The sequence below is a fragment of the Cariama cristata genome, unplaced genomic scaffold (assembly GCF_000690535.1).
Source record: "Cariama cristata isolate BGI_N322 unplaced genomic scaffold, ASM69053v1 scaffold6687, whole genome shotgun sequence".
NCBI classification, from domain to species: domain Eukaryota; kingdom Metazoa; phylum Chordata; class Aves; order Cariamiformes; family Cariamidae; genus Cariama; species Cariama cristata.
In genome coordinates this window covers 31,411-49,468 of record NW_009624815.1, presented here as the reverse complement: position 1 = coordinate 49,468, position 18,058 = coordinate 31,411, and the positions used below count along the sequence as shown (strand labels likewise).

General features: G+C 39.0%; 1 protein-coding gene across 1 annotated transcript; it reads left to right on the top strand.

Moving 5' to 3' along the window:
• The first annotated feature begins 1,465 nt into the window (after nt 1-1,465).
• ABHD13 (abhydrolase domain containing 13) lies at nt 1,466-7,734 on the top strand. The gene is made up of 2 exons (XM_009703315.1): nt 1,466-1,496; nt 6,412-7,734. The coding sequence occupies exon 2, from the start codon at nt 6,447-6,449 to the stop codon at nt 7,458-7,460; it is 1,014 nt and encodes a 337-aa protein (XP_009701617.1). The 5' UTR covers nt 1,466-1,496; nt 6,412-6,446; the 3' UTR covers nt 7,461-7,734.
• Nucleotides 7,735-18,058: the final 10,324 nt, after the last annotated feature.

Genomic DNA, 18,058 nt, shown 5'->3' with positions numbered 1-18,058 from the left:
GCTGGCCTTTCGGGATGTCTCTCCCGAGGCACGGCTGCGTTGGTAGCGCCGTTAGGAGTTCGTTAGGGTCGTCCTGCGGAGCCCTGGGAGGGAGCGTTGGGGTCATGGCAGCGAGGTCTTGCTTGAGCCTTTCGTTTGTCTGCGCTGCCCCCTGGAACGATTGCTGCAAACGGGGATGCCGGTAGAGGATGGGGCAGACGACGATAACTTTAGTGTTGCTTAGTGTACCGAGTGAATCTGTTGAAAAGGAGGAGCAGGGTGTTGCTTTTAGGTGAAAATGGAGATAATTTACCATGCTTGGGAAGCAATGTGGTTTAGGAGCCCCTGGGAGGCTAAGGCTCTAATATGATAATTGCCCTTGGTTTGTTGTCAGTTTGGTTTTTTTACACGGTCCTGTCATAATTCAGGATGTGCTTGTAAGGTGCCTTAAGATTTTTCAGTTGGGAGGGGAAGTATAAGAAGAGTTAAGGGGAAAATAATTTGAATTATGAATATTTACCACTTGATGCAGAGCTGTGGAAGTTTGCTCTTTGAAATAAGTAGAACAAGTGGTTTGCTGATTTTAAAAGCCAGAGCCCTTAAATGTCTGACACTTAGTTGTTTGTATTCTGCTTTTTCCGTGGTTAGGAGTAACTACTTTTCTGGTGTTTTGGATTTTTTGGTGTTTTTTTTCTTTTAACATGAGAATCTCTGTAAGATTTTAGTGCTAAGAAAGTGTATTTTTCTTGTCCTTACTGAACTTGTAGATTTTCTTCCAGATTAGTTCCCCCTCTGAAACTAATTTTTTACAGTTGAGGATGTAATACTTCTACTTACAGAAGTCTTCTGAATAAATATGCATAAATGTAAAGTTTGTGTAAATCTTGTCTGTGTCTGGAGGTGGTGGAGTGTAGGGGAAGGAAGTGCAATAGAAAGGAACTGACGTCTTCAGGTATTTCTCTGTGTTCTCAAGAAATACCTCATTTTGTTTATTTGTTTGATTTGAAACTGTGAAATCTGAAGGATTGCAGTGAGTGTTTAACTTTTTCTTAAAGCTCTTTAATGAGAAAGCAGCCGTTAAACACCTGAATGCTCTTCTTAGCGCTAACTTTAAGGCTGCTCGTACACTAAAAGTTAGCTTTAAGGAGGCGAGGCAATGTAAACCTAGCATAACTTTGTTGTTATGCACTCTGTATGTTTTATACTGTGTGTTGTACGTATAGTCCAGGACATTTCGCTGTGATTCTTTAACTTCATTGTAAGATGTTGTTTTCAAGTTCATCAGATGTTTCAAATGAGCTGAGCTTGATAGGAGGAGCATGAACATGATACACATGGTTTCATCAGTAAAGCAGGTATAACTCCTAGGGGTATTGGCTGTTAGCACTTCTTAATTTTCTTTCAAGTAACTGAAGACAAACAGTAATTGTGTAATTCAAAAGCAGTTTTACTCAAAGTTCATAAATGGAATTGTCTTTCAGGCAGAGATGAAGCCTGGGAAATCGTCACATCCAAAGGTAAATGTTTTATAATGTGATTAGTGTATGAAAATGGAACTTTTTAATATTAAAAATGTGGACAAAGACAAAAAATACAACAGAATTCGTGGCAAATACAAGAGTAATTTCATCTGCCCTTCAAAATGAATGAAAAATTGTTCCCAAGTACTTTAAGTATGCACTTGTGTTTTTATGGTCTTTAGTTGATAATTCACCATTTAGGAATAGCATTAGGGCACAGCAGAATATTATTAAAATGTCTTAATTGTAAAGACTTTATTTTTTTCTCAATTTTTATTGTGATTTACGTTTTCAGTAGTTACTTATTTATGGGATTTGTGGCTCATCTGATAGAACATAGAGGTCTGTGCAATAAATCTTGGACTGTGGATTCAGCAGTGGAGATGTACAGAGACAGATGTGTGTGTACGTATCTGCATATGTGTATATCCCTGTGGCATAAAACTGAAACTCATCACTTCTAAACTTCATTTCTGTTTTGAGAGGCAATACAGTTCTGTGGCTGTGTAAACTGAACTGGTCTTTCGTGGCCTTTAAGCCAAAGGTACAGCAGCAGTCTGGCTAAGCCTTACTTTCATTAGGTCTTAATGTTGAATTGGGCCGCATTGCTGCTGTTGTGTGTTAATGGTTTCCACAATAGAACCTTGTCTTCTACTTGTCTCTGAAGTTTACGAGCATCATCAAAAACACACTTGTAGGAACCAACAGCATTCGCAAAGGCTAGCCTTTTTAATGCAGCATTATCAGAGGAACAGGAGGAAATGTGAAGCAGATAGATGCTAGACGAAAGACCTCTGATCATATTTGTGACTAAGAGAACATCGTCTCTGAGCAGAATGCAGAGGAACTGAGCTTATGTAGTCTGGAGAAACTGAAGGTAGGTTACATATTTGGAGGTTAGTAAACATTGAACTAGAAGTAAAGAATTTAAGTTACTAAGTCTCCCTTCCTTTTAAGTATTAGGAAATGTTTTCTAGTAGTAAGGGTAGCTAAGAGCAAGAACAGTTTATGTAGGAATTTCCATTAATACAAGAGGTACTTAGTTTTAGCAGGTAGCTGTTTTCCTATATGGTTCTGCTGTTGATGACTGTGTATTTGTCACAGACGTTGACTTTCATGACAAGTTTAAAAAACTGAAAAATCTCCCTTGTGCTTGTTTTCATAGCCTCTAACTTAGTTTAAATAATCAGCAGTTATAAAATACTGTTACTGTGTATGCTGTGAAGTGGGATGTGAGGCCTTGTTATAGGAAAACCTTGTTGTTATGACAATTACTTGAAATGTACTGCTGCAATATAAGGTTCCTCCAAAAAACCAAGGGCTTTTTTAGTGAAGCAAGAATGATTTCCAAGGGCTTAATGTTTTATCTGGGAGATATGAAAAGGAAATCTGTAGAGAAACCTTATTTCCCTGGCTGAAACAGACTTCCACTAGCCTACCACTGGCCGACTTACTGACTTCCCTTGGTCCCAGTGTCTCCATCTGTAATACATAGATGATGTTTCATGCCATCTCTCTGTAAAACTGTGATGTGTCTGACAGTGGAAGGAAATATAACTGAGATAATCCTGTTAAACAGCCATTTAAAAAAAAAAATAATTAACGAGTTGTATTTGTAGATGACAGAAGTAGATTTAAAAGTTCTCTTTTAGAAGAGGTAAAGGGGTGCATGCTTCTTGCCTTAGCTAGGATGTCAGGCAGTTATGGAGCAAGTCTGTAAGTGGTTCTTGTAGTCTAGGAACAGAAGGAGTCTTATCTGGAAAGAGAAATGGGCTCGTCTGGGTAGTAGTTCCACTCTGTTTCTCAGGTTGACCAGCTCAGATGTCACAGTCCAAACACATTGTTCTCCCTTTCCTTCCCTATCCCCCCCCCGCCTTTCCCTGATTATTCTGGCATCCTATTAGTCACAAAAGTCAGAGATACAGGAGAATTGCAACAGGTGCTCTTCATAATTCAACATAGAGTTTTTGCATCATAAGGTGTTATATTGTAAACTGTTTGAAGAGTTTGTAACTCCCCATCCAGCACAACAGTAATGGGAAATGAAGACCAAGAAGAGATTTTTTTTTTTGGGGGGGGTGTGTGTGTAGTCTTGTAGTGTGTTTGTTGAGCAGTCTGAAATCTCATACACCTCAAAAAGTGTTGAGGAACACCTTATCACTCACTGAAAATTACTGTATTAGCTTACCCCTTTTATTTATGTCCTTTAAGTGGAAATTTGGTTCTGCTTGTATTATCTTCTACTGTTCAGGTCAAACAAGATGATTTTTGGAAGGCCTGCGACTTTAGGCTCCACAGAAGGCATAGTTTGTAGTTGTATTGAGAGTGAGCTTGCACTGATGTGCTTTAGGGTCTTTTCTAGGCCTGTGTGCTTGTTTTGAGAAACCATCATTTTCCTTTCAAGTGATCTTTCAGTTGGTACTGGAAGGAGGAGGGGAAGAACCTAGGAGAAACTTGTATCTTAGTTCTCCAGCTAGCAAAACTTGCAGTGAGATGTGAGGTAAGAGACATGGTCTGATTCAAGTCTGGAAATGGACGGAACTAGCAAAGTTTCGTGTAGCTCGGAAGAAAGCTTTGGTAGTCATCTAGTTGTTCATTAGTGCAGAGTAGTCGGCTTTACTTAAATGCGTAGGTGAGTATGAAAAGTTTGTGGCGGTATAGCTTACTCTTCCTGCTAACTACTGCATGTTGAGTTGGAGTTGTAGGATGCATTGGTTTTGCAACTCCAGTAGCAATATTCTTATACATACAGCAATATATACATCAGAAGGATTCACACAGCAGCAGTATCTCAGTAGTATAGCATTTTAATAATATTATCCTACTGAAATGAAAATAGAAACAGTGCACAAATGAAACTAACACAGCTTACAAAATCAGCTGTATCAGTCTTCAAATAGCAATCCTTAGTGCATATGGGATAGCCATCTGCAAAACTTGGTCGCCTTAAGTAAGATTTTTGTTACTTCTTTGGTTTTTAGTGGTTGTTTTTAATGATGGGTCTCTTATTCTTTTGTGAGTGCCTTGTTGAGAAAGCATTTTTGAAGTCACTTTCATTTTGTAAGAAAGTCAGCAAAATTTTGAGTAGTGTAGGTGAGGAGAGCATTTTTATGGTGTCATTATCAATGTTCTAGTCATGAAACATAAGGCAGAACGTGTTTGTCAACTTCATTAGGAAGTTCTCTTACAGATTACAGTATCTCTACTTTATGTGTCTGCTAATTACTCTGACTTCTTTACTAGAGAAATGGATCACAAGAATTAAATTTTCATATAGACAATATTTGTGCATACTTTGTGGATATTGAACACGAGCTCATAGATAACATAAGAGAACAAAGTTGGGATAACTGTTCTTTCGACTATTATATTTCAGCAATCTTACATACTTGGAGTAGATGCACTGCATAAAAGTTTAATTTCATGTTGCCTTTGGTTAATATGTGAATCTTAAGATATAACAGGTTTATTTCTGATTTATATCTAATCGGTGCATAAAATAACTAGAGATAGCAGGTTTTCCTGGTCATATTGAGTGCTTATCGTATTTGTGGAGTGGAAGGGCTGTGGCTGTGGAGGTTACCTTTTATCACTTGATTCTGCCAAGGTGGCTGCTGCAGTTGTAGCCCTCTCCGGTAGTGTTAGGTCATACAGCTTGTTTTGACGTGGGTCCTTGACGTAATTGGAACGCTTGGATGCATCTCTGCATATCAGGCTCTTTTGGAGTTAAGTCAGCTTCTTACTGCACTACATCACTTCAGGAGGTTATAACTTTTGAGTATGTCTAAACTGTAATTATCTGCTATATAACTTAGAGTGTTCTTAAGCAAGTGAGCTTGTGTTGTCACTTCCAGGCAGTATGGTGATTCAGCTCAGTGGTGACTGAATGGTTACTGTAGTTCTTCTGTAGGTTTGGCAGGTTTTGCCTATTTCCATTTTACACTTGAACCCAGCAGTGAATAATGTGAGAGATTCTGTGTACGCCGTGAGACATAACTATCTCTTACAGTTGGAAAGAAGATTTAATCCATTATCATTAACATCAGTCTCCTCATTCTATGCTGTGCGTGTGGTTTTGTTATGAGTCTGTTTTCGTGTTTGGACTTTTCAGCAGTTGTGCTTTTCATTGAGCAGAGAATAACGTAGTTATCTGTTTTCAGGGGTCTTGTGTGATGATAGTCTTCCATTCAACTAAAGATGTAATATGGAATACTGATCCGATAGTCGAAAACTCTCACTAAATCGGAACCAATCCAAACATAGCAAAACAGCTGACATAAATGTAACTACGATGTGGCATCTTACTACAGAGGAGTCTCTTGCTTCTGACCAGTTTACATGCCGTTCTGTAAGCAGAGTTGATCAAGATTCTGCGAGACAGTCACTGAACAGTCGCGGACCCGGTCCGCATTGCGAACCTCCGCTGGCTGCATAGTGCAGTGCGTAGGCTTACTGAGTGCTCCTCTTGGCCTCAATCAGCAGCAGCTTCGAAATAAAGGCTATTTTTGTTTGCCTTCTCTGGATTCTAGAATTACTTCCGTCAGAAGCTTTGACAAAGTGGTGACACGGTCTGTATGGTGGTTCTGTTGGTCGGTAGGGAAGACTGAGGGAGAGCATAAATTATTGTGGTCCCAGTCAATCAATTTTCTAGTGCTACTGATGGACCTGGCCTGCTGAAATCATGTAAATGGGATTTTGACAAGCTCTAAAGCCTTTTCCTTATGATTTGCTTTTCCGCTTGTTTTACAGAGTTAAATGGTTTCCAAAAATTCGAAGGGAGTTTGCCACCAAGTTTGACGTTTATGCTTTAATGTGTTGACCTGCCATTAATCTTCTGCAAGTATGAATGCTTAAATCGCTTCCTTTTTCTTTTCTCTGTATTTATACATATATGTTTGGGGTTTTTTTGCAGGATTTACTTGGAGTAAAAGATCACTGACTTCTACAATGGAAAAGTCATGGATGCTTTGGACCTTTGTTAAAAGATGGCTCCTAGCTGTGGCTTCCTGGTCTTGGAGTCTCTGCCGTATTTGTCTTTTACCCTTGATAGTAACTTTTCACTTGTACGGAGGCATTATACTACTCATATTAATATTTGTATCAATAGCGGGTATATTATATAAATTCCAGGATGTGCTGCTTTACTTTCCTGAACAGCCCTCTTCGTCCCGCCTTTATGTACCTATGCCTACTGGTATACCACATGAAAATATCTTCATCAAAACCAAAGATGGAGTTCTTCTCAATCTTATTCTGCTGAGATACACAGGGGACAATGCAGCCTATTCTCCGACCATCATTTACTTTCATGGGAATGCAGGCAACATTGGCCACAGATTGCCAAATGCTTTGTTGATGCTGGTAAACCTGAAAGTCAACTTAATTCTTGTCGATTATAGAGGGTATGGAAAAAGTGAAGGAGAAGCAAGTGAAGAAGGTTTGTACCTAGATTCTGAGGCTGTGTTAGACTATGTGATGACTCGGTCTGATCTCGATAAAACAAAAATTTTTCTTTTTGGCCGTTCCTTGGGGGGAGCAGTAGCTATTCACTTAGCTTCTGAAAATTCCCATAGGATTTCTGCCATCGTGGTGGAGAACACCTTTCTTAGCATCCCATATATGGCCAGCACTTTGTTTTCTTTCTTTCCAATGAGGTATCTTCCTTTATGGTGCTACAAAAATAAATTTCTGTCCTACAGAAAAATCTCTCAGTGCAGAATGCCTTCTCTCTTCATCTCTGGGTTATCTGACCAGTTAATCCCACCAGTTATGATGAAGCAACTTTATGAATTATCCCCAGCTCGGACTAAGAGATTGGCAATATTTCCTGATGGAACTCATAATGACACTTGGCAGTGCCAGGGTTATTTCACTGCACTCGAACAGTTCATCAAAGAAGTAATAAAGAGTCACTCCCCTGAAGAAATGGCGAAAACGTCATCTAACGTAACAATAATATAATTGATACTCTTCGCTGGGGTGGGGTGGGGTGAGTACCTGCACTGTACCTTGATTTGTGAAAAGTGGTAAGAGAATGTCCGTTTTTAAATGTGTGTCATGTCTGTACTTGCCTAAAGAGTGAAATTAAACTTGGAAAGGTCTGATGCTTTATTAAGATGTTCCAGATAACTTTTACATTTGCAGCATTGTAAATGAACCATTTTATGTCTTTCTCATACTTTTTTTGGTCTCTCTGTCCATATATTCCATTTGTTTGATATGTACAACAGATGCTATTAAAGGAACTTGCTACAAAAGTATTACAGAATGTATTAGTTTAGAGTAATGGAAGGCTCTTCAGTATTCATTGCTGCGTGTGTGGGCTTTTTGGACAGTCATGGTTAGCACAATGATTTGTTGATTCTCTTACAGTTTATTTAAAGTGTGCCATGCATGAGATCAGTGTTTTACTCCTTGCAATTTTGTATTAGTCTTTAATGCTCTAAATAATATAAAATAACATTAATGGTAGAGTATACTTGCAGGTATACTATTCTGGGTTATTACTGGTTTTTATGGTTATGCAGACATATATATTTCAAACTGCAGCTGAACAGGAAAAGACGCTTTCCCTGTTTTCATTTTACTATTTGTATTATAATAGTGCCCGGAAGTTGTGTGTGCCTAAACATCGTGGCTTCAGGATTTTGCCCAGGCAATTTCTTCATAGGAAACAGAATTACCTTCGAAACGAGAGCAGTGCCGTCTGAGCTCCTTTCCGGCCCAAGCTATCTCCTCACTAACGTACAGGCAAACTATTTGTGGTGTTAGTCTGCTTGCACATTTGAGGTGGGATTTCCCAAGGCAGAGTGGGTGGTGTGATAGAAAGGACTGTCATACAAGGTAAAAGTATGCATTTCTGTTTGATTTTTATTCTTTTTTAGGCTGGTATAGTTAAATGTCCATGCTCTTTATACCTCTGAAAGAAACAAATCCAAATAATTACCAATGATCACGTGATTAGAGATTAATGTATACATTTGTTACAGCAAGGACAATAAAAATGAGCAGTGCATTAAATTCAGTAGACCTAAGCTTAGTTAGTCTGACAGAGATGACATTTATTACAACACTTGTACCCATTTGCTTGCAAAAAGTCTTTTACAGTTCTGTTGTACCCTGTGGAAGTAGCCTGAGCATCAACAGAAGTGAGTTTTCTTTCGCTCTGCTGGGGTTTTTGAAGCTATTTCGGAGCCAGCAGTACTTAAATCGGGAGAGTTTGATTCTGACTGAATGCTGGGTTTTGTTGGTTGGGGTTTTTTTTTGGGAGGGGGGGGCAGGGGGTGGGTGTTTTTAGGAGTCCTTATTGTAGGTAGTCACAGCAAAGTTGTATGCTGTTAGCTCAGTCTGTGTTGGAGCGTGGGGCTGTTTAAATCTCTTCTGCAGGTTTAATTTCTCACTTGCTGCAGCTGATAGTTTGCCTCTTCAAAATATTTTTTTTTATGGAACTGTGGAAAGCCTTCCACACAATCTGTACAATTGCTTTCCAGATTGAAATTTTTAAATAAACTTTTCTGCCATGTTGTCCTGATTCAGAAAAGCATCTCAGCACACACTTAAAATCTGTTTCCTGATGGACAGGGGTATTTTAAGCTTGTGCTTAAGTTCTCTGGTTGAATAAAACTGCTTTCCTGAACTGGTGCCTTAATGGTTATGCCTCCTAAAATTTATTACATGGAATTACAGGTCTTAGGTACACATGGGTAGTAGTTGTCAGCAATTTATAGATAGTGATACATCTTTACTTAAATGTGATTTTTTTTTTTTTTTTGCGGGGGGGGGCGGGGGGGGGGGGTTGTGTTTGTTTTTTTAATAAGCATATACATACCAGAAGTTGCTGTTTTGTCTGGTAAGTATCTTTTGTCGTACTCTTACGAAGCTTTTATCAGAGTTGATTGAAAAAGCTGTAGACCTCTTTGCATCTATAGACCTAAAATCATTACAGACAGAACATAGTTTTAAATCTGAGTGAAACCAAAAGTATCTCCTCAGCCTTCTGGTGGTGGTATTTTTTGGGGAGGGAGGCGAGTGGGGAAGGTATATTGGTGATGTTTGGCTGGGGTAGGGTGAGTGTTTATATAGCAGAAGGGAGTTAAGAGAGTGTTCCCCTTCGCCAATGTATTCGAAAATGACAATGTGAGCTACTTGCATAGATTGTTTCACCTACTTCACATTGATTCAGAATTAAGATACAAGGAGAGAAGGAAAATAAGTGGGCAAATCCTGCTTTTCTAAAAATCAGTTGATAAAGCCAAAAGAATAGATTACTTGTTAGAGACAGAATGAAGAGAAAGTAATTGTTTCAGAAGTTGTCATAACTTGCCATTAAATAACCATTGTTTTTTTCCGTAAAATGTCAATGTCTAAAGTAACATGACTTTTTACCCCACTTTCTGCCAATCAAACAAAAACCTCAACCCAAAATACCCCCACTATTATGTGGCACTTCTGTCCAAATGAAGTATTGTCATTTGGGCACACAGTTGCTAAGTCAAAGTCGAATGTGTGGCATTAGATTAGGGCAATCTGGAGCTGTTCAAAGCGGACTGTATCTAAACACGACTTCTGATTATCGAGCCATATCTTTTCACTGTATTGTCTGCAGGACATAAAGATGAAACTTTGGGTGATTTTGCAAGTATTGGGTATGAGGAGACACGATTGTCTATATGCATCCTTTACACTTAATGTGGTTTCTTCCACATATGCACACTTTTACTTCTCCCTTAATGGGCTGGGTGCATGCACTTGTGAATGAATGTCTGTTACCATGTTGCATTGGCTGTGAAATCCACTGAAAGAAAATAGGACGGAAATGATTATTCTTTTTAATGCAAATATTCCACTGCTGTACATACATAAGGGAGGGAGAAGGGAGAAGAAACTTGTTCTGACAAGTCCAGACTTGTTTTTGGTTTATGGTCTGTGTGATGGAAACACACAGTTATCTGCTGCTAAAAAGTTGAACTGCCAGCAACGTAGTAGTAATAACTTTGAATTGCCAAAAGGTGTATTATGATAATTGTTGCATTTATTCCAATTAATACCGTTGTATGTTTTCCCTTGACAGTTCTCCCTTTTTGTATAGATGTTTCACAAATACTTGTCCTGTATATATAAATTTCTAGTTTAGGAAGAGGAAGTTGAGTTATTTTCACAGGTTAGTAAGAAAGCCTCTTGGTTTAAATATGCTTATTAAAGGAATTGTCTCTTTTATAAGAGGAACTTTAACTTAAAAAAAAAAAAAGGTGGTGGGATCAGGAGTTGAACAGCTGTAGCAGTCGAGTCCTTGTAAGGAAACATCCAGCATAAGCTCTTGTGTGCGCACATGTGTGTGTGGTTTCAATTAGTGGAAATAGTTGAGGCTTGCTGCTAACCCAAGTTTACATTCCCAGTATTTGTTTCTGAACTGTGAAATGCAGAGAGATAAGCTATGCTTTCATCTGAAGAAATGTTAACTGGTGTAGCTGCCCTCATGTTCATTTCTCAGGTAAAATTAGAAACAGAGCACAAATACATTTGGTAGGCTACAGACAATCTCTCAGTTGAAGGGCAGATGGATTAACTATCTATACAAAATATGCATACCAGCATCTCTAAGCTAATCATTTGCGTCACGTTGGATGTTTACAGTGAAGAACGCAAGACTGAATTGAGAGTCCCAGGTGTGGTCTCTTTTGTTAGTGGAAAAGATGCAGACATACCTCCATTTGTATTTCCTAATTCAATTCTTGAGAAGTAAGTTTTTATTTTTGTTAATGACAGGTAATTTTTTTTTTTGCTAGGGGCACTTCTGCCAAATATAAAATCGGTGCCTCCTGCAGGTAGTGAGATCAGCCTGATGTACCCCATTAAGAGTAACTGACAATGCCATCCTGCTTGGGTCATTTAGAGTAGATCCCCGCAGAAGTGTATAATAGAGATAGCACATTGAAGTTCTAAGTAACACTTGTGTTTTCAATTCAGAAACAGTCATTGAATATACGATGCAAGCTTTTTATTTGTTTTTTCTTCAATATATAGTTAAAGCAAAAATGTCTTACAAAGTATTCCTAAGTTTTGTAGCCAAAGCGTAAATGTTACTGTATCTGTGCTAATTGTGGCAAAGTTTTACATTCTCATTCTAGTCTGGTTTTTACAATAAAATTAATTTTACAAAAAACACTTTTCTATTTTTATGTACTGACATATGCAATAAATTGATACCTTAAAAGTGCTGTTAATGTCTTGTTCTAGTTTGTGGCCTGTCTTCAGTATGTGTACAGGGGTCTTTTGGTATGCAGGGTAACTGATCAACCGCAAGGTATCATTTTCAGTTACTTAACTAAAAGCAGAGCACATGGAATAGACCTCTGCATTGTTAAATGCACCATTTGTGGAAAGCTATTACAGCAGGGAAAAACTGTATTAACCTGCGTCTAAGCTTTGTCACGTATCCTTACTTTCAGGAAGAGTTAAGAAGTAAAACTGATAGGCAGTAGCTCTCCGTCACTTCCTAACACATTTTGCATTTCAAAACTTCTCTGTTATCTGGGGGCCTGAAAGATGGTCTAAATATTATGTCAATTAGCAAATATTTTTAGGTGTTTCTGACTAGTTATACCACCTGTTACCAGTAATATTTTAAATGTCAGTTTTGGATGCTATAATGCCACTCTAGCAGGTTTCTAATTTTGTACAGAGAAATGCATATCTAAACTTGTATCTCTGCTGCTCCCACCCTGCACGGTTAATGTGAAATACCTGGAAAATAAGGATTTACTGCTGTCTTTTCTAAAGCTGCAAAATGTGTGTCCTCTTCTGGATTACTGCAAGGCTTGTAGTTCCATTTTAATGCAATACCTAGGAAACGTGGGTAGGGGGGTGGGTAGTACATTTTGACACTTTATTCAAAATACCTATTAATTTTGAAGGGAGGGGGGAGTTATTTCTAATTCTGGAGAAGGAAGCAACTCAGATTTGGGTACTTTACTGCCCTTCTTGCCTGAAAAGCAGTTTGCTGTCTTGTGAACTATGACACTAAACCTTACTTGCGCAGTGCTGCTTTGAAGAAATACAAGTCTTGCATTTGCTTTGTCTTACTTGAAAATTGGTAAGCAGTTGGGCTACAAAGTGTGATGTAAACTGTGTCCTAGAACATCTCATGATGTTATATTCGTTTGCTTAGGAGGTATATATAGGCCTTCATATCAGATAGACAAAGGTAAAATACAGTATTTGAATTTCTCTCAGAATTTGCAAGTGCTGCTTGAATCGTAGTAAACATTCATAGGGGCATATGAACATTTAAACTAAAATGGTAGGTATGAAACCTAAACTAATGGCAGGGGCCTTGCTCTCTGTTAAAAAAATCACGTATAGGTACATAAGGTTTTGAGAAAATAGCGAACCATCGGCTAAACAAAAATTTGCTCTGAAGATACTGAACATGCCTGAGCTTTCAGTCCTTTGTTGGACCCTATTCAGGGTCTTCATTTTGGACTTTTAAACAGAGTTCTGTCTCTGTAAGTAGATAAGGAAGATACAGAGAGTATTTTCTGGAAATGGCTTGAAAACCTTAATGTGATTATTTTGTTATGCTTCAGCTTGGGTGGGGACAGAATAAATCCTGTGTCTTGAAAAAAACAGCAATTTTTTTCTTTCTGAAAGGCAATACAGCTGAAGAGCAGACCTGGTTTTAATGTGTTACGGAACATGGTTCTACTCATAATAGTTGGAGATACATCTTCAATAGCCTGTGAGCTGAATAATGCAAAACGGCAAGGCTGCGGACATAAAATGTAAGCCTGTTCACGTACCAAGTTCAGAGAGATGTTGCCGCTAGTTTTGAGGAGCAGCTAAGGAACGGATTTTGCTGCTTGAGGACGGAAGGGAAGGAAGTTCTACAGCTGTTTTGCGTTATGCTTATGTCTGGTGTGGGCTAATTATTTACAAAAATTCAAAGGGAAAGGTCAGGCAGAGAGCCCTTCCCTTTCTGGCCTTGAGGGCTGAGGGACAGCTATGAAGAAATAACGCTGTGACTTGGAAACACTTGGATCCCTGTCCTGTGCTCTCTATTAAAGGTCCATAGGCTGTAGCAGCAGAAAAGCAGCCCCTCCCATGCGAAGGGCCACAGCTCCTTGTTTGTTTTGCTGCCATACAAACGCATTTTTAACCCATCTGTGCAAAATCCGTCAAGTTGCATAGTGGCGAAGAGGTGGAGAAATGCGGTACTCGGTGTTGCTGGATAGCCAAGCCAGTGAGCCCGTAAGAGAAGTGAGCTACAGCCGTAGGAGAGAGCTCCTGTGTCCCTGTGCAGTAAGAAGGGTTTGCTCGAGCACCAAGGTGGCCGGGGGGAGGCTGGGAGGAGGCTGGCATAGAAATCTTGTCTTTTCTTTTTATGTTTTACATGTTTCTTAAGTTATTTTGTATTTCTCATTGGTTCTGCGGCATACTTTGAGGGACACCTAGAATAATTGCTTTTCCTTCCTGTGCCATTTCCTATTCTCTTTGAAAGCACTGCAATGACCACTTAAAAAGAAACAATGCCGGCAAGTCAGCTGTATGTTTCCTTTGTGTGGTATGCGTGCCAGGTTTGGACTCAAATTGTCTAGATGTCTAGAGAAATAAAGTCTTAGGCAAGGAGTAAGTCAAGCATGGCATATCTAAAATGTGCAGAGACACTGGTGTTATCCCAGGCAATTTTGAAATTGGGAGGCAAAGAGGAAAGAATACCTTTTTTTGCTTCAGAAAAATCTCGTAGGATTTTTTTTCTTTCTTTCTTTTAACAAGGTAATATATCAAATAAGGCTTTAACTGTTTGTGTAACACATCCTTTACTTGCAAGGTATTCAACAGCTTCCTAAAATTTAAGATAATAGGATGTAAGATAGAGAGCCACAGGAGCACAGTATCCACAAATAGAGTGATTTTTGGATCCATATGGGAGGCAGGAACTTACCTGGTTTTGCTACTGAGTAAATTGCAGTGAATGGCTGAAAGAACTAGGGAAGTGTCCTTGAAGGGAATGTGTGCTGTTCCAGGGCGCTATCAATGAATATTCTTAATACAGATACCTGTAACAGTAGAAAACTGTCATACAGGATTTATTCTGATCTCCAAAATAGCCTATCCATTTTGTCCATCTTCAGAAAGGACTTGAAATTAAATGTGGTTAAAATGGAACCTTTGCTTATTCTTTGCTCCTCGATCTGTCCTGCACTCTCTTGTGTAGTAAGGCAAGCTATCGTGGCCTCTTCCTTTTTGTAATAGTCGCAGGGACCAGTTCCATTTTGTGGCTACTTCCGAAGTACGTGAAGTTGGACCTTTGCCACTGGAAGCGTACTTTTAGTATGGCCATCGACATCTGCCTGGGTCTCTGGATTGCAGCATCTGCACAACCTCCCTTTTTAAAACAGAACATTTGTGTTTAAGTAAACTTCTACGTTTCTTCAGTAAATTGGGTTTTTACCCAAGTCTGCATATTCAAATCATCTGTTTCTCTTTTGTACGTTAAACTTCATTATGGGGTTTTCCTCCCCCTCAAAGAAGATGCTTTTTGTGGTTAAAAAGTACAGTACTGGATTTCAGGAAATCAAGAGTTCAGTTTCTGGTTCAACCACAAATTTCCTGTGTGATTGCTTACTATCTCTGCCTTGGTTCCCCGCAGATGTAGTGATGATGTTTTACAAATTTGCAGGTTGGCAGAGCCCATCTTCATCATCTAATCTGATGCTCTGCATAACAGAAATGAAAAAAATGAATTGCTTGCAGAAATGATAGGGTTTGTTTTTGCTGTAACAACTTGGAAGTTTTAACCAGCCTTGATTTTGTTCAGGAATCCGTTTCCCCTAGGGAAACGTTTCCCTACCATTAAGAGTCTTCAGTGGTAATAGTTGGTTGTGGTTTTTTTTTATTATTACTATTTTGAGTTTTACCTAAATTTTTGCTCTTTTTTTCCCCCCACAAGTAGAAGATTTGGTTAAATTAATTTAATCTTAGACTGGCCAAGGCATTTCTTAATAGTTTTCCTTGGCTAAATTAAAGAGGTCTCTCTTAGTCAGTCAACCTGGGTGTTCAACATGCTTTGGGCTAAGGAGCCACTAAATGGTTGGATCCACTCTGAGTGCATGGAGTAACTGTACTGTGCCTGCAAAATAGGACCATATTTTCAGAATACCTTTATTGTAAAGGTTTAGTCCTATTTGCTTCCAGAGTTAGGTGACCAGGACTAGGTTTCTGCAGTTTAACACAGTGGCATTTTCTTTTCTAGAAATAGTTTGGAAAACTTTGCTTTGAACTGTGCTTGAGGTGGTCACTTGTTGCCCTAAGGCTTCTGCCTGCACGTGTAGCATTGCCTGTGTGTCTTGAGCCAAAAACAATTAATATGGTACAAACTTTTGCAAAAGGGTTTTCAGGGAAGCTTGGCCAGTAGAAGCAGGCTGTTAACCACAAACTGAATACCCTTTCCACGATGAGTTCTTTAGGCCTTTTTTTATTCATTCTGAATTTTTGTTCTGAATCCTCTTCACTGTTTGGTTTTGGCAGTTATAACTATATGCAGACAGTTTTGTCGATATAGAAGCACGATTACTGATACCTCTTATTTTTGCTTAGTATTTTGTTCCAGCGTATATATCAAAGTATGACGCAAATTTCAACAAGAATGTGCCACTGAGAGCTCACGTTCAGCTGGAGTCACCACCCTCCCATGCCTGCTAATGGAAGGCTGATCGGAGCGCTCCTTAAGTCCTCCTTAGCCATACCTTAGTTTAAAACACCGAAGAAACTGCATGTGTATTAATCTTACTGACTTTGCTTCAGGCAGGTTAAGGACTACTTTGCAGCTCCACCAGCAAGAGGAATGGTAAGGACGGGATGTTATGGCAAGGTGTAGTGGCAAGCCCCAAGGCACCAACTCCAGGCTCTAGGCTCTGCAAGGAGCACATCGGTGGGTGGGCGGGTGGGTTTTTGAAATAATTTTTCTGAGTTTTTGACTTTCATGCAATTAGTAGTCTGCAATGTACTGAAGTTTCATTTGATTGTGTTACAATGGAAGTTTGTCAACTAAGTATATTTCTAGGCAACTCGTGTTGTTTTTCATGATTCGTTTCTCACTGTCATTATTTATTGTTCCACTACGTTTTTGTCATCACAAAAGTTGTCTGAAATTGTATTTTCTTTCAAATCATTTAACTGCTTATGAGGCTATAGAATGACACAAGGTTATAGGCGGAGCAATGCCTTTGATACTCAATTAGAAATACCTGTATTTGCTCTGTGCTGGCTGTTCTGAATTTCCTCATCTCATCTTTGAAATTCTCATTTATCAGAATGATAAGCAAGACAAAGCCAGCTGTCTTACAGAAGTCCTCTCTATCAGTACAATTATTTTGTCAGCCCAAATAATGACCCCATTTAAAGAAGGTGTGGAGGCTGGGAAGAGCCTATTTTCTCTAGAAGTGACTAGAGTGATGCTAATTATATACCTGTCTGTTATTTTCTTGTATGTTAATGACCGCAGAGAGCTCACTGGCCAATTGTTTCTCGGTGTTCCTGGACAGCTAGTTATAACTTTCATTCTCTAACTTGGTTGCATTTTCTTAAATAGCACTTCTTTTCCAACTGTCATTTTATTTTTGGAACACAGTCAATACTAGGCTGGTAATGTTCTGGTGTCCAGTGGTACTTCAAGGCATATCTGCTTAGTTCTAGTAACTGCTTATTCTGGTCCAAAAACCCTACCTTAGTTCATCTTAAATTTCCTTCAAAACGCAGCCCCGTTTACATCTTAATGTCGCCTTGAGAAGACGTACAGAAGCGGTATGCTATTGTGCTCTTATTCCACCCTGCACTGATTTCTGCATCATTTCTCAGAGTATGTACCTGCCTTCTAGGGGCATGTTAAGGTACACCGTATAATTTTTTTTTTTGTTCCTCTGCGTTTAGGAAAAGAGTTATTTGTCTGTGCAGGATATTGGGTGGTTGCTAGAGGTGGCAAAGTAAGGAAAAGAGTACCTTGCATCACAATGGGAGATGATAAAGCTTATAATAACCCTCAATTTCTCATAGTCTTAAGAAATAGAAGTGGGAGAGGCTACGGAAGTTGTTACTCTATTGTTGCTCCTTCTTCCTTCTCCTTCCCAACAGAATCAACTTGATCTGAACTATTCTGACGGGTGTTGCCATTAGGATTCATTACACAATACTCAGACAGACCTGTAAAAGTTCTCTGTCTTGCAAAGATAAAGTTTACTTATGTGGTAGAAAAATTTAGGTTGCAGTTGAAGGGCTGACCTGTTGATTTCAGCCCTAACTGTGATGTATTTTGACCTTCTTTTCTGTCCCAGACCACTGAAACTTTTAACAAAGGAGTAAAACTTTAATTTTGTGTGAGAAGACAACACAAAAAGCATATGAACGTGTTTGGGACATTTAGGTAGCCTTGCTGCTGCATAGAAGAAAGGAATTCCTAATGCAGAGTCTTAAGATGAAAGGACTAGTAAAATCTTCAAAAGATGAGCTTAAGCCAGACGCTCAGGATTCACCTGAAAAACTTAAGCATTCATGTTTAAAGCTTT

Excerpts from the sequence above, each read along its gene's own strand:
- ABHD13 (XM_009703315.1), top strand. The coding sequence starts at position 6,447 with ATGGAAAAGTCATGGATGCTTTGGACCTTTGTTAAAAGATGGCTCCTA.